The 16978-nt window shown below is 40.1% G+C and overlaps 2 protein-coding genes across 3 annotated transcripts in view; one reads left to right on the plus strand and one right to left on the minus strand.

Annotated features, from left to right (window-relative positions):
* The first annotated feature begins 88 nt into the window (after positions 1-88).
* VTI1B (vesicle transport through interaction with t-SNAREs 1B) overlaps positions 89-16978 on the plus strand; it is a 23825-nt gene continuing 6935 nt past the window's right edge. Inside the window, exons 1-6 of one of the 2 annotated variants that reach the window (XR_003920850.2) lie at positions 89-288; positions 4573-4631; positions 5882-6073; positions 7417-7590; positions 9525-9586; positions 10636-10915. Coding sequence is in view for 1 of the 2 variants with exons in the window: in XM_029996679.2 (XP_029852539.1) it covers positions 174-288; positions 4573-4631; positions 5882-6073; positions 7417-7590; positions 9525-9586; positions 10636-10732 (699 nt within the window). In the remaining variant the exon portion in view is untranslated. Of the gene's footprint in view, positions 289-4572; positions 4632-5881; positions 6074-7416; positions 7591-9524; positions 9587-10635; positions 11005-16978 lie in introns of those variants that run through there. The other variant, XM_029996679.2, reaches the window with a different exon arrangement.
* The window catches only part of ARG2 (arginase 2), a 23609-nt gene continuing 17547 nt past the window's right edge, over positions 10917-16978 (minus strand). Inside the window, exons 5-8 of the mRNA XM_029996644.2 lie at positions 14630-14724; positions 14390-14494; positions 12827-12963; positions 10917-11344 (exon numbers count right to left, since the gene is read on the minus strand). Of these exons, the coding sequence (XP_029852504.1) occupies positions 11139-11344; positions 12827-12963; positions 14390-14494; positions 14630-14724 (543 nt within the window). The 3' untranslated portion in view covers positions 10917-11138. The remainder of the gene's footprint in view (positions 11345-12826; positions 12964-14389; positions 14495-14629; positions 14725-16978) is intronic.

Here is a 16978-nt window from a genome sequence, read left to right on the forward strand (position 1 = left end):
CCCGGGGAGACTACAGCTCCCAGCAGGCAGTGCGCGCCGCGGGGCCGCCGCCGCCGGTGGCGGAAGTGCCTCGCGAGGGAGCGGCGGTGCGTCGCGCAGCGCGTAGCCGAGAGGGGCAGCGGGGAGGCGGTGGCCGTCGCCGGTCCGGGCGGGGCGGGAGGCGGCTGTCTGCCATGGCGGGCCGCGGCTCCGGGTCCTCGGAGCACCTGGAGCGGCTGCACGAGATCTTCCGGGGACTGCACGGAGACCTGCGGGGCGTCCCCGAGCGGCTGCGGGGCAGCGCGGCCGGTGAGGCGGGGGCCTTGCGGGGAGGGCGTAGCGGTCGCGGGAGGGTGCGCGGGCGGCGGGCTGGGCTTCACCGGCAGCGGGGGCTGAGGGCCGGCCGCGGCGGGGCCTGGCGGTGCCCCCCCCCCCCATTCCTCCTCCTCCTCCTCCCCCCTGCCCGGGGGCAGCTGTCCCACCGGCTGGGCCTTCCCCGCGGGTGGCTGGGGTAGGGCGGTTGCAGGGGTGTTTGCGATGTTTCTTCATAAATAAACCCGTTTTGACAGGCGGGAGGGCAAAGTCCGCCGAAGAAAGCCGGGGGGGGGTGGGAAGGAGTTCTCCAAGGCAGTTGCGGGAATTTCGTACATCCCTTTCGGTAGGCGCCTCCTTGGAGAGGGCGGGTGGCTTTGCGAGGTCTGGCTTCACTCTGGGGTTTTTTTTCAGTTGCTGCTGTGTTCTGGTAGCTTTGCTCTTGAGCGTTAGGCCTGGTCATGCAAAGCCCCGAGTAGGTAAGCAGCGAGGCAGGTGTGTCGCTTTGCTCCTCTGGAGCAGCTCCTCTTGTCTGACAAATTTCAACTCCGTAGCCAAGCGCTGCTGTGCTGGGCTCTCAGCTTCAGTCTCATTTCTGAGGAGGAGTTGTTATTTGGATGTTATTTCATGCTGTTTCTAGGTGAATTGCCTAAACTGCAGTGCTTTGGGGTTTTTTTTTTTTGCTTTTTTTTTTGGTCATTGTTGGACTTTTGTTTAAAATCTCATCGGCAGAATTAAAAGCAGTTTTTATTATCACAGCCATCTGTAGACTTACTGGAGAAGATTTGCATTCTAAATAACTGTTTTAAAAGCCTAGTTTGTGCACTGCCTACCCACAGACTGGGAAAAAAAAACCCTATCAAGCTACACAGAGTTACATTAGAAGCAAAACCTGATTTTATGGTATTCTTTATACCACGCAAGTGGGTAAAACGCTCTGATGGAACACTTCTCTGTAGGACTTGGCATTGTGCTTCTTCTAATTCAGTTCTTAGTACTTGGCAGTATTCTGAGAACCGGAAAGGGAAGTGATCTGACAAGGATAATTTTACCCAGGTCACCGAATTGCTTTGATTAAATACTTCCTTCATATGAGAAACGTGATACACAGTTATCACGAGCTGCTGTAGCTCAGCTTGGGTTTTGTACCACAAGAGTGAGTAGGACCTATCAGCCACATTCTGCAATATTTTTGTCATTCTCCCAGAATTGATCAATTTTATGTGTTTAGGTGTAAAATCATAAAAATGGTTTGTTCAGAATATACCAGTCTGTGCTAGATAACACAGGCTGTGAAGAGCCTAACATTTTGTTTCTTACCTGGCTTTCTGTTTAATAATGAGTTAAATTCAGAGTCACAGTCCTTGTCATCAGCGTTTCCAGAAAGTTCGGTACAAGAAAGATGTTCAAACCCGCAAATGACAACTTTCAGAGCTGACTTAATTTCACTAGCGGTCAACAAGAATAAAAAAAACCCATAAAATAAGAAATAGCCTTTCTTGTAGGAAATCCTTATTTCCTTGTATAAAGGAGAGTGGTCGGTTTCTTGGTGAAGTAAAGCTTAGCCAGGTCTCCATGGAACTGGGGTAGTCTTCAGCAATGAATTCTGAGCAATAGGCTTAAATGGAGTATTTACAGGCAGGAATTTTTGCAATGCTTGTAGTTTGTTGGGTTTTTTTCCCCCCAACAGATTGCAAGTAATTACAAACTGATTTTTCAGACATGCTATGAAATTGTAATGTGACTGTTCTATTCTTTAAATTTGCTGCTGCAAAAATCATGGTAATATTTTCAGAAAGTATTTCGAAGAGAGTTTAAGATAAGTCAGGAATTTGTCTTTGGTAAAGGCATTCCACTCTCCTAATGTGCTTTGTTTGCTTCTTGTACCTATGGGGAGGGGGGTGTATCTTTATTTTTTGAATTATCTGATCCTGAAAGGATACCTTGCATACTCTTTTAAGATGATTGGCACACTCCCAAACTCGAGGGGAAACAGAATCTGTAGTCCTTAGGACATCCTTGAGGGGCAGAGGTTTGGAAATGCTGTTTCACTCCATATAAACAAGATGACAAATTCCTAGCTCTAGAAACAAATTTTTTCCTCCCAAGTTTGTAAGAAGGCATTTTAAACAGCCTGGATCAGTTTCAAATGTAGATACTTTCATCTGAATTAATTCAGTTAGCTGTACTTTTCAACTGAATCTTATTTCTAACCGATTGGAAATAAATGAGTTAAAGTGGGTAATGTTACTGTGGCTTAAGTACTTTTACTGCATTAAAAAAGTTCTCTCTTTGAGTTGCGGTTTAATCCAGAGTGATACGAGTTAAACTGCTCAGTATATTCTGGCATTTCTGTTAGGCCAGATCCAGTATAATGCTTTCAAGCCACATTGCCTGATTTCTTGCTGCATATAGACAAAAAAGTTGCCAGCCATTGCTACTTGAGTTTAGGAAACTGGCACTTCTTTGGCTGCTCCTTTCTAAGAGCAGTGTCTTCTTAATCCGCTTGGGGGACGCAAAGAAGGTAAAATACTGCTTTTTCAGTACTCCACCGGGTTTCAAGTAGTTTGAGACAGCAGTTGTTTTAAGAGAGCACTGCTTACATCAGATCAGTGAAGTGACCTGCATGAAACAAAATATGGACTTCTGAAGGCTGTTTTCTTGCAGTTCATGTCCATGATTTCACTTGCAACCCAGCTACACAGGTAATTGCATCAGCACAAATGTACATGGTGGCAAATCATGGAGGAAGTTGAGGAGAGCTTATTTAGGAACCTCGCAAGTCAGCATTTCCTCCTGAATAAACTGGGACGTGAAACTGCATTTCCTGATACCAGCTAATGTGTAATATATTAACAGTCATAATGTAGCTTAGTCTGTGATAATTCTGTGTGCTACTTGAGAGCGTAACTTCTTGTTAGGTGATGGTTTTTAATTCTGTCTCAAGTTCTCGACAGTTCAAATTCTGGGGTTTAATATGAATTTGAACCAAAAAGGAAAGCCTACAGCTTAGGCATGTTGTATATATGAGAGGAGCTATATTAAAATGTTTTGATTGCTTCAAATTTTTTTCCTATTGTCTGTTGAGAGCTCAGTGGTTTAAAAACTGCTTCTCTTGCAGAGGGCTATATTTACAAAAAGGTATTATCAAGTTGGGTTTTTTACTGCAATGATGTTTTCATAAAGTTGTCTTTAGTTTTGTCTTTAAGTTTAATCAAATTAGAGAAGTTTTGCCAAGATGACTGTCTGCATTTTTTGCTACCCAAAATTTTATTTGACTGAATTACTCTCTCCCAAGAGACATGAATTAGGCTAGTGCATATTTATCAGACTTCCGATAGAATTCGGTTTCATTCTCAGTACTCTACAACAGAGTCCTCTGGTGGTCGTTTTCAGTGCTTTTGCAAAAGCTTATAAAGCATACATTTTTGTTTCATCAAGATAAGGGGAGTTTCAGAATTATGCTTTCATTGATCTTGGATATTAGAGAGGTATGATTTTTTTAACACATGCAAAATATATGTCTTAATGTTTTGTTTAAAAACAGAGTAACAGAGGTGAAACCCATTCTTAGGCCTCTAAAGTCCTAGATACAAGGATCTTAGCGAATGACTCTCTCAAACAAATAAAATATATAGTTTTTGTTGGCTGATTCAAACAACCGATGTCATTCCAGAAGAGAGAAGCATTTGGGCATTAATCCGTGAACTTGAGGTGATATCTTGATGGCATCTTTAAACTTCAAGTACTCTAGAATGCTTATTCTGTTTACGTAGTTACTTTATGACCACAAGAATGCAGAGTGCTCTATCTGCCAGGAACTTCAGGTCTCTCTTGGAAATGTAGATTGACTTGATGTTCTGTTCAAATCCAAATTATCCTTTCAACCTTCAGTAGTCTTGCCAAATGCATGCAAAAAAGAAGAAATATTTGTGAGCTGTTACCAATGTGTCCTTTTTGTTATTCTTTCATGTTAAATGTTTTTCAACATGCAATTCCGTCAGCAGAGATAGGAGGATAATAGGTCAGAAAAAAATTTCAGGTTTTGTCTACCAGAGGTAGTAGCCAGCATTTGGAAGGGTGGTTTCTGCTCTCTCCCCCTGCCTCACCCCCTTCTGAAAAGTTGTTGTAAGAACAGGCTGTTCCTGTTTGAGGTAAATTTTGACCTGGTGTCTCTGTAATTGGCTATCTGTGGCAGCTTCCTTGTCTATAATGGATTGAGTTGGAGTTCTGTTGTTATTTCTCTATAGTTTATCTGACATACTACTTTTTCGTTCACAGAGGAGAAGAAAAAACTGATTCGAGAATTTGATGAGAAACAGCGTGAAGCAAATGAAACGGTAAACAAAAAAAAGAAGTCTAGGCTTCTGGCCTTTCTGACTGGTTGAAATATTGATGCCTTAAAAAGGACAGTACTTCCAAATTTTACTTTCTTTATGGATTCTATTCTGGTAGGCAGATGTTGTATTTTTTTTAATGTTTGATTAATTGATCTGATAGATGTGTCTGTGTTTGTCAAGACTGATGTGTATATATCTATATATGTATACAGATACAAATATTCTTACATGTGTTTATTTTTTTTGAGTGCTCTGTTTGGATATCACCTTCCCTTTGTTGAACGAAGGAGAGTGACAGCGGTGCAATTAAAATTGCTAGAGGTTGTAGGGTGGGCATGTAGAGAATCTGCTGCCCCCCCCCCCCCCCCTTTTTTTTTTCCCCACTACTGTCTTTTTCTCATGCTGGTCTTAACCCATCTGATCTTTCTATAATAGTCTGGGGACCTTGAATATTTGAAACCTCTATTTGTATAGGCTTCCTGGACAGCAGGTGACATGGAACAGCACAAAAAAAATCCCCACGTGACTTGTGTTTTTAAGCAAGACATTATGGATTAAGCTTTCTTTTCATATTAATGTGCTATTTGTTAGGATGTTTTTGAGTCACAGCTGAATGTGATGTTTTATTCCTCTAACTTACTGGGTTTTATTGAGGTGTATCTGTGTAGATGATGTATGAGATGTAGAGCTCATTATCGGCAGACAGCTTTAAGCACTGTGAATTTGTAACAACTGTCACTAAAAGTTGATGTGAAAATTCATGCATTCAAAATCTCAGAGTTTACAAATCCTAACTCCAGTTGCCAGGCCTGGATGTTCAGAGTGTGAATTTAGCAGCATGCCTACCTGTGCAATAGATCTCTGTTGCATAGATATGATGAGAGGCTGATACCCATCCTATAAAGGCTTAAACTATAGGAAAGTAAGAACTGCAGATTTTGAAGTTAGAGTGATGTTTCAGGAAGAAAGAAGCATTTAAGCTAAGCATTTAAGCTTGGCAATTAATTTTTTTTTTTTTTCCTTGAGGCATTGTGTATCTTAAAATCTGTGGGGGCTGAACAGCATTAGGCAGAATGGTGTACTCTATACTAGGTGAGGGGTGTAGGGTTTGGGATTAATCCCCCTTGCCCAATCGCATAAAAACATATGAATCCCTTCATCTGGTGGTGAGTTTTGAAGTTTTGAGTAGAGCTGCTGATAAGAATAGATTTGGTCCTTTAAAAAAATAAACACATTTTCTTTTATTGAAGCTGCGGGAAATGGAGGAAGAACTGAAGTATGCTCCTCTGCCTTTCCGCAACCAAATGATGAGCAAAATCCGGGCATATAGAAGAGACCTATCCATGTTCCAGAGAGAGATGAGAAGCACAGATTTGGGATTGGGCCCTGGAAGTCAAGGCAATATGAAATACGGAATCTTCTCCACAGAAAATGAACAGAGTGTGAGAATTGGATATAAATTTTATTTAACATTGCTGTGATCATTTAAAAATAATATTCCAGAAGTAATGTTTACAGTGTTTCTACTTTTAATGCACTTAGCTTCTGTGCTTGTATAACTCCCTGCATATCTCTCTGCATGTAACGTATCTCAGGGAGGAGAAAGAACACCTGGAACTCAAAGGAGAGCTTTTCTGTCCTAAAACAAAGATATGAGTATCATAATGGAACTCCTTGAATGCCATGCGGTTAGTAACTTACACAACATTCTGTACTGAAATGCTTTATTTAATCATTCCCCTACAGCAGTGAAAACACAAAAGTGATGCTACTGACTGAGGAGAAAGGCTAACTGATCTAGTTTTAGCCTCCAAAACTAGCAAAGTGTATGAATCACGCACTGTATAGGTTTTTTGGTAGAATCCCTCTTTTAAGCAATCTCAGTGTAAATAATTTCAAGAAAATATAAGTCATCATCCTCTAGCACTTTGTTTACTGTGGATGTGCTGCTACAGTGCAAAAAATACACTGATTTCTTTGTTTACTGGATATGCTTAGATATATCTGAGTTAGTGAGACTGAATCTGCTTATTATCTTCAAAGTGCTGTTGTCTGGACAGAACGTTCATGGATGTGGGCTTTTTGTTTGTCTGCCTTAGATAAGGAAGGTTTGAGGGAGGCTTATTCCTTAGTATCTCATTCTGCAGTAGCTTGGTAAATTTTTGCATTTGATTCCCCTTGATTGGTTCCTCTAAAATCTGAGTGCGTGGTGGTAGATTAGACTTTCTGAAGCTTAAGAAAATACTTTAATTTTAGCTACCTTTTGACCCCAAGGTCAGCAAACATTTCTTACCCTCTAGCCCAGGCTACTGGCATGAAAAGAGGATCTTTGTTACTTAGCAGTCCATCTGTTAGTGCTGTTTGTTCCTAATCCTTTTGACTGTAAACTCTTGGCGATCTCCCTGGCAACCAACTGTGAAGTCACAAATAAGAGTGAATTTAGATACAAATGGAAGGAAAAGTTAGCATCTGGAAAGCAAAGATACTATTTTCATGTAAATGTTCTTTGATGAAAAAGTAAATTGTTGCAAAGATGGTTTTTTGTAACTGTTGTAACTCTGTAGCTGTGTGTCCTCCTTTTTCAAGGTTTAACCAGATTTGGCCATGATCTTACAATGTGAACAAAGAACTCTTTCAAAATTAACTAGGCTACATCAGTTGACATAAGAAGCATGTACAGCTAATACAAATGGATGGCCTATGGAGTCACATCCTACCTTTTTAATATGTCAGAAGCCTAATAGCTCTGTCCTTGTGCTTAAGTGAAGCATGTGTTATTTTTCAGACTAATCTGCAGTCACAGAGGGTGCTGCTTCTCCAGGGAACAGACAGCCTGAACCGAGCCAGTCAGAGCATTGAGCGCTCACACCGAATTGCTGCTGAAACAGACCAGATTGGCACGGATATAATTGAAGAACTTGGGGAGCAGCGGGAGCAACTAGAACGCACCAAGAGCAGAGTAAGCAGAGAAACTGTGGGTGTTGTATTGAAACAACCTGACGTTAGCTTAGTGGGAACTGTATGCCAGTAACTACTGTCGGAGATCTCCCTAGAGATGGTAATCCAATTGATGTTTCTGCAGACCAAATCCAGGCTGCCACATTTCTATGCTGTGCTCATAAAAGGAAAATAATTACTGTAGAAGGGCCCAAAGCAGGATGGCTAAACGTCTGCTGCTGTGTCTGTGCAAGATTGGGCATTAGACCCATAAACCTGCTTAAAAAAAAAAAATAAATGGCATTACTGAAAAAAATTACAGATTAAAAAAATGTGAAGGCATTGCCCACCACTAGATTACTAGTAAAGGTTCAGATTTGTGAGGCAGTTAGCAAGTTCTTCAAATGAAATGAAATTTAATAGGAGCTTAATTACTTAATTACTAACTTTCCAGTATTTGTAGGTTGGCTAAGGAAGGAGAAAGTGGTGTCAGACAAGATGCCTGTTCCTCATCCTTGGGTCAAGAAGCTGTGCTTCTACTGTGGGAGCTTTAAAAAGTCATTCATTTTGTTTACACACATATGCAAAACTGAGAATGTGATTTTTGCAGTAACAAACTGATGGGATTTTCTGTGTGTAAAGGGATCCTAAGTGTAAAGCTTTTAGGTGAGTGACTTGAAGGGGGATGCTGAGTTTGGCAAGTAAGCAGGGTCAGACAAAACAAAAAGCATACCCCTTTTCTTGGGAGTTATCTCTACTTATTGCAACAAAGCCTGGAGCTTTTTCATTTAAGGAGGTTTTTTATTTCAGTCAGAATTTGATTTGCCCTGCTCCCAGATTTGGGTTGGAGAGCAGGAAAGGAAATGTGATCTTAAGATTTGCAGCTATAGTTTTTTGTCTGTTCTTTCTGTAATTAAAAAATACTGCAGTTCTTCAAGCATGTCAGTCTATCCACAGATTGTTCCTGAAGCTGTGACCTACCGAGAGCCTTTTAGGCATTGTATTGCTGAATTGTATTAATTAACCACACATTCCAACTAGAAGCAGACTTTCTTCTTGCTTGGTCTTTCATGGCAAAGATTGGAAATCTAGTATGCTTTGAATGGACTTTGTAGTTTCCTTCCCAGCTTGGTCCAGTCCATCTCAGTGCAGAGTAATGTACCTACAGGGACAGTTTTGCAGTTGAGGGCAGTAGCTTAAACTACAGAGGAATTGTGCAGGCAGGTGTCTGTGCTGGTAAGTAAGTGACCTGGCTTACCTTTCACTTCCCTTGACGGTTTGGAAGTCGAGTAGCAAAATCTTGCCTGGAGACCTCCAGTGGCCATACGTCATGAATCCTGACTCAGTTTGTGAGATGACAGTTTTTTTAGTTGTCCATAACCTCACTTAATTACATGCTTCTTAATAGCTGACTGAGAAATACTTGACAGTTATTTCTGAGCATTACAAAGCTGAAATGGATTATCTATTCATTTAGTTAGAGCTCACATCTGCTGGGTCACTTAGACTTGTCAGTGCAACATGGTTTGTTCTTTGCTAGAAACTGAACAGCATTTCAAACAGTTCCAGGTATGCACTGGGGAGCCCATGTCAGTATTGTTTTCTTCTGGTGTCAACAACTAGAACAATGAAATGAAATTTAATGAAAGGAGCTAATGCCAACTTTCTGATATTTGTAGGTTAACTAAAGGGGCAGAAAGTGATTCTAAATTGCATCTTTGTATGTATCTAAGGGAGAGTATACATGAAAAGTCTCACTTCCTCCTTAGAAAGGAGACAACGCTTCCAGCTTGTATTGTTTGTAGAGAACAATGTTGTCTCTGAATTTTGAGAATATATGGTTCGCCTTGGTCCCATTATTAATTGCAACATTTCAACACAAGCTACTTCCAGATGCATGTTTACAGAGTTGCTGTATACTTGTTCAACTGACAAATAACTTCTGTTTCTTCTTAGTTGGTGAATACAAGTGAGAACTTGAGCAAGAGTCGCAAGATTCTACGTTCCATGTCCAGGCGGTGAGTAGCGTGACTGACTTGGAGCAGCACTTGGCAGGTACCATTTTTGCCTGCTGGTTTCAGGCAAAACAGGAAGAGTGTCAGCTGGAACTGCAGGAAGTTTTAGGGAGTGTGTAAACAGAATCTATGCCCATGCTAATTTGTGTTTTCTGCTCTCTAGTAATTACTTAATGGGGAGTACAGGTAGTTGAACACCACTGAATTTGTGCTACTCGTTTAGGATAATATGGGGTCTTTAGCCATTTGACATGATAAATTGTGTTGAGGACATAAGCAAGTTACAGTGAATTGCTAATGGTAACTTTAGATTCAACTCGTGATTCAGGCTGGAAAAAGCTGTGCCATAAATCACTGCAGCAATTAAGTAAGTGAGTTAGATGTCTGATGACAGACAAATCTGTTTAGCCCATAGTAGTGCCCTAGAGTAGCTAGACTGTCATACGAGAAACTCTGAGCCTGACTGTATATGCTATTTTGATGACTAAAGCCTTGGCTGCTTAAGTGTATTTACAGTTTCTTAACTATATGGTTTAATTATCCTTATAAACCAGTTCATGGAGTGTAGTTCTAGTAGGTACTTTTGGCCTAACACCACTTCCTTTATACCCATTGTTAAAGTATAATTTTCAACAGTAAAAGTACATTATTATTTTGAGATTTTTATAGTTTTACTTCAACTACATAGTTCCAAGTAAAAGCACCACAATGTGGGTTTTAGCACAGGAGTTCAACTGATGTTTTCCTCTTTAATTAAGTAGGCACATGTAGAACAGAATTATCTGCCTTATGTGGGGTGGGGGGAAAGGAACAGAACTGGTGCAGTTTAAGTAGATTTAAGCAGAATTTCCAGGAAAACACGAGTAGGAAATTACTGAGTTTGTCCCTTCCTGCTTGTTAAGAGCTATTCAAATAGCATGTTGTGGTCTAGCTGAAACAGGGAGTATACTTTACTGAAGGTAAGATGGTGATCAAATTACCTAGAATCTGCTTTCATAATCAAGGGGGAAAAAGCTAGCTTGGATTTTTTTTTGTTGTTTTTTTAACTCTAGAGTTACCACTAATAAGTTGTTGCTGTCAATTATCATCATCCTGGAACTAGCCATCCTAGGAGGCGTGGTCTACTACAAGTTCTTTCGCAAGAGATGAATCTTCATGACTGAGTTGAGTTTTTCCACTGTTGAGGAACCAGAAGGGCTGTCTGTTGCCTTTGACTGTCTGAGGACTGAACTGTCTCATGAGACAGCATGTTCAACTGGAACTGTACTGACACTCAGAAAGACAGAGAAAAGGGGAGTAAAAAGAAAATGCAGATACAGACTTGAACTACTGGTAAGATTAATAAGAAGGTAATAAATATTTTATTGTCTCCATTTGTATATACTTCACTAAATGAATAAATCTTGGTATGTAATAAAGTAGCCACCAATCTGTGGAAAAGCTAGTTTATTTAAAAATTGAGAAGTTAACAGTATTTGCCAAGTGTTGACAATCTATCCACTCAAGTGCCTCAGCAGAGCATCTATAATGTCCAATGTACCCAACACTTTGGTTCTTAAATCCTCACTTGCTCTTCACTGTCAGATTCATCTGGAGAACTGGGCGTTGGGAGTTCATCAAAAGCCGTGTGCGCTCCTTCCCTTGTCTGCCCAAAGCATGTTGCTATCACATCGACTGCAAGACTAGCAGTTGCGTTCACTTCCTCTTGAGAAGCTCCCAGCAGTGGATTGACTTCAACCATGTCAACAGCTGAAAGCATTCCTGTGAAAATGATTTACAGCTTGTTACTATGAAAAGAAAAGTAAAATCTCTGATAGGGTTTCTTCTGCAGCCTTTCATTCATTGCAGCAAGTCTGATATTTGAGCTTGTGACCTACTCTACCCCTTAGACAAGTAAAACTGGCTCTCAAGTGAGGGATGACATTATCATTCTTAGATGCAAGTTTGTTTTTAGTTTGGTTCTTTCTTACATTGTCAATTCCTCACTCATTGATGCTTTCAGCATTCAGGAAAAGTAAGTTTCATGTTCCATTTATCACAAGAGGAATGGTTTTTAATCTTGTTTTTTCCCAGTCCAGAAACTAGGGGATATAAAAGTCCCATCTAGTATTTTTTGCCATCCTATTAATGATTCTGTTGACTGTGTTGTCTGATTTTTTCCCTTCATTTACTGTGAATAACTCTGTTTAAACACATTAAATAAATAAAAACTCCACGGCATAAGGAGGAAAGTCTTCATATATTGAGACAACTGTAGAATTGTCACAGTTTAACCCCAGCCAGCAACTAAGCACCACACAGCTGCTAGCTCACTCCTGTCCCCTCCCAGTGCAATGGGGAGGAAAATAAAAAAAAGTAAAAGTAGTCATGGGTCAAGATAAGAATGGTTTAATAACTACAGTAAAATAAAATATATTCCTTTTCATCATTGTAACACCACTAACAACAAAAGATAAAAAAACCCCAAGAAAAGACAAGTGATGCACAGTGAGCAATTGCTCACTACCTGCTGACTGATGCCCAAGCAGTGATCTGCACCTCCTGCCCAACTCCCCACAGTTCATATACTGAGCATGATGGTCTATGGTATGGAATACCCCTTTGGCCAGGCCATGCTCCCTCCCAGCTTCTTGTGCACCTGCTTGCTGGCAGAGCATGGGAAACTGAAAAATCCCTGACTTAGTCTAAACACTACTTCGCAACAACTGAAAACATCAGTGTGTTATCAACATTATTCTCACACTAAATCCAAAACACACTCTACCAGCTACTAAGAAGAAAATTAACTCTATCCCAGCCAAAATCAGGACAAATACACTTGGTGAAGGCTTGATTTGTTAGCCTTGAATCCTAGAATGGAACTTCAAACTGTTTAAAATTGTTTGCATCCTTTTTTTTTTTATTCCAGGTGCCCATTTTTACATCTCACCTCATGTTTAGGAATAGGAGACAGTATATACAAGATGACCAAGTAATTTTTGACATCAGTTGTTAGTGTATTATGTATTTTATTTACTTTTGGTAAGTTGAAATTGTTGATGGTTAAGCTGCTTCCAACACCTGGGGTACTGCCCAACCATAGGACTTTTTTTCCCTTCCTGAAGGTTGAATTGACTGTATAGGCACCTTAGCTTTGACTACATTTATCTTGCTATCTAGTTACACAGAAAAAACATAACCAATATGAGCTTCATGTAGTTTGTCCTGTCCTTGCTTAGTCCAATACTGCTGATCAACTCCTACCTGTGTTGTGTATTTCCTCCGTGATGTACATGCCTTCTCTGTAAGTTAATCCACCTAGAACAGGAGTCCCAGTTGCTGGAGCCAGTGAAGGATCAAAAGCATCAATGTCAAAACTCAGATGAATTGGTCTCTGTCTCCTGAGACAGAATAAAACAAAAAAAGCAATCTCAGAACCTTAAATATTTTCTGCATGTGTTTCTTACTGTCCAGGCTGATCAGCAAAGTAGCAGCATGCTCCATGATGCTAAAGCCACCCCCCCCCCCCCCCCAAGTCCTATACCATGTCTTATATACATTTGGAAAAGACATCTTTTTTATTCTCTTTGGACTCTGAAACATCTTTTAGCTTAGAACTTTCCCCAGTACACATTTGGAAAACAGAAGTTTGTCTTTCTAGTTTCACTCAGCATCCACTCAGGTGTGATTTGGCTGAAGATAGTACCTTAGTTCTAACCATCTTATCTGGTATTTGTCTCCTTAGTTGGAAAAATGTAGATAAATGTATGATATAATCCAGCCTTTTCTCCTTTTGTACAGAAAGCCAGGGTGAAAGGCTGAAACATTGATTTGCATGGCATCTGGGATGCAGGAAGCACCAAGCTTGAGGATTTCATACACAGCTCAACAAGATGAATGGGGTGTTCTGCATTTTCCAGGTCAATAGTTGAAGGCTGCCTCCAAACTCTGCCATGTAAGCCTAGTTGATGAAAAAGTGAAGGATAATCTCAAACCTAAAACAGTTACTACATGAAGTCTGGCAACCAATGACAGCTTAATAAATTGGATACCACTTGTCACTCAGATGAGCTATAAGTGGTAGACTTCGTGCTTCCAACTTACTGCAGATGCTCAGTAGAAAGAAGCATCTGGATTAGTAACTTCTTTACTTGGCCCAGCTGCAGCTAGGAAGGGTGAGCACACCTTTAGTTACATCAGCATGCAGCACAGATACATGGACCTTGTTCTGCTTACAGGGCTTTGTTCTACCCTGTGGTGAGAGGTTACCCTTTCTAACTCTGATCCTCTCCCTGTGTCCCTAGACAAGCACGATTTGCTCCCTGATCTGGTTCCCCAAACTTGAACAAGGTTAGCAAAGACTCCAGCATTGAACTTAAGGGAGTGGTTACAGTGCACTTCACTAGGTGAACTGAAAGTGGCAGCTGTCATCAGGACAACATATACAAGCATAGTTTAAGGAGGAAGCCATCAAATGCTTCTACCTCATGTACTAACAGCTGAACTCAAGTTACTGTCAAGTTGCTACATACATTTTTAAAAGTATAATGTATACCCTAGACTGAGTTGATTCAAACATCTTGTCAAACTGCAGCAAAATGCAGAATTCCTTAAGAAACAGAAAAATCATATAAAACACAGCCACAACTGTAGTGACTAATGTGATCTATCTCTTAGCTTTTTGCCAAACACTGTGAAATGGTTCCATTTCAAGATGTGGAAGTCAAGGACTAAAGTCAGTGCTAAGACTCTACTATTTACCAGACACTGTCACAGTTCAACAAGTGGATGAGAAAGAATAGTTTAAGTGAGATAATAGTTTGTTACCTGCCCATCAGTTGCTCAAATGTTCTTTCCATAACTTTCTGAATTCCAAGGCGATCAATATCTCTCATGGAAAAATACTGGATATCATAGTTCTTCAAAATATAGCTGTTAAAATAAAATTGTTTAAAAAAATCATTACTGGCCTAAGCTTAAATCTAGCTACCCTTGTGAACAGCCAGATGTAGAAAGGTGGTCATGATTTAAACCTTTACAAAAATTCTTTAATCTACATCAACTTACTATTCAGCAGGATCCACATCCCTCAAACCAATGTACACAATATCAGATGCTGAAAGGCAGGGCTTTAGCCAGGAAAAGCCAGGAAGTTGTGGTACCTGCAAGCAAAGGTTTGGTATTTGGTTATTTTAATCACATATAACACAAAACTGTGTTTAATGCTTCCCTCAAAACTTTGTATTTATTTATAGCATCCTTTCTCTGTCTAAACAGAGAAACTCTTTCACTTGAGAGTTTGGCTTCCCGATTTAATTAGTCCTTAGCTTTGTTGTACCATTTTACTTGAGTTGAATGTTAACGGATGAAGTTTTTCTTAACTCTTCTACGTTTTCCAGTTTGAAGAGGAGGAATAAAGCCCAAATTCACAAGCAATAGGTAATTAGCATCAGTGAATATAAGGGGGAATGTTAAGAAAGTAGATACCCAGATGTAGATCACTTCTACAGCGCATTTAGTGGTAATGCTATGTAACTTACCCAGGACATCACACTTAAGTGGAATAAAAACCAAGGCAACTGTATCTTTTTAGGAGGATCACAAAAAAGCCATGCAAACTTTGTTGAAAAAACATTAAAGATGGTCAAATTCAAAGTGGGAAGTTAAAAAAAAAAAAAAGGAAAGAAAAAAGAGCATGACAAGAAGTTGGGCCTCCACATTGGGCTACATCATACTGTTTTATAATGTAACACTGAAGAGAGCAGGTCTAGGATAGCAAGTGAAAGATGAGGTCATCATTTTTCAGCTTTGGTGATTAAGTAGTCATGGTATGCAATTATAAAAATCCTTCAGTTGGTAATATCTACTAATTTTAGGAGTTCTTTAACTCCAATTTCTCTTCTTCCTCTCCCAGCTCTGAAAATGGCTACAGCCAACACAGCTGTGAAGCAGGAAGAAGGCTGCTCTTACACTTCTCAATTACTAATTATATTCTAGTTACAACATGTGGATTTATTTTTAAGGCTAACACACCCATAGCTATATTTAATTACATTGGGATTAAATAAGCACATATAATAACAGTATTTGTTACTCTAAGGCAATGACCTGAAACTTTTCTGTAGTCATGAATTCAGAAGAGGGATAAATGAATTGGAGACCACTAGGAAAAAATAACTCAGGTCTCAGAAATGAAGCTGTACCTGCAAAACCCATCACCATACCACAAGCTGAGCACACTATTGATAATATTGTCAGATACTCTCTAGTATCCATGACTTAGCAGACTTAATACTGCCATTTTTAATTATACTTCTTCCTCTTTAAATAAAGAAAATGGAATGCCTTAACTTCCTTTGGTAGGCTCTGTTTTTACTTTGTTGCAATAGAAAAGGAGTTGCTGATAGTAGAGCCAAAAAGGCATCAGAAAAAGGTGCAGGCATTTTCATGGTAAGTTATTGACAGCAGTTTTATGAGTTTAGTTTGAATGGTTCCAGGAGCCCTGATACTAATGCTTGGTTTAAGGAATGCCACTCAAAGGATTATGTTCATAAATATTTCCCCTTAAAACAACAAAATTAATTTTCAAAGTTTTCTAAAAACCCTAAAGTGCCACCATGCCATGAGGAGGAGTACCAAGCAGAGCTCCTGTGAAACTAACTGGACAAACAAGTAGCAGCTGACAGCCTGTGAACAGACTATGAAACACCAGGGTTTGTTCTACAGTGACCTGGCCAAATCCTTTATTTCATAGCCAGATGCATCACTTCTATACTTCATGTTGTCTGCCACATGGGGACATTTAATTCAGTAGAGCATTGACCAAGCTCATTAGCCCTGAATACATAAGGGATTCTGAAAACAGGTGAGATAACACCTAAACTGAGGGACTTAAAACAGCCCCAGGGAGTTCTTGGCAGTTGTGCTAATTAAAGCAGTTACTACCACATCAATTCCCCCCATTATGTTGTGCCAGGACTGCCATTTGTAGCATCATACAGTGAACACCATACAGTGAACACGGGCTAGGATTTGACGTGTCTCAGAAACTAACCAAGCAAGAAGACATTGCCCCAACTCAGTTCTCCAGCAATCCCACAGAAAGTTACAGCAACTAAACTAAGTTGCTGGCATGGGGTCAAGAACAGTCTAAACAGATTGTGCCACCAAGAGACACATATGTTACACTGCTATCTCTGTGTCATGTCCTCTCAATAGGGAATGAGGAACAAGGAGCCTGGAGGTGCTGGAAGAGCAGTGCCAGTTAGAGATCAGCAATGAATGAGGAAGGTAAAATGTAATCATGCAGGCTATTTTGCTCTCTCTTTATATTCTCAAAGGAGCTGTTGTTTCTCTGTGTTCTACGAAACAATCTAGACAAGGAGCCAAGTGCTAACTAGCCTTCCTGAGACTATG

Source organism: Aquila chrysaetos, chromosome 2, assembly GCF_900496995.4.
Source record: "Aquila chrysaetos chrysaetos chromosome 2, bAquChr1.4, whole genome shotgun sequence".
Taxonomy (NCBI): domain Eukaryota; kingdom Metazoa; phylum Chordata; class Aves; order Accipitriformes; family Accipitridae; genus Aquila; species Aquila chrysaetos.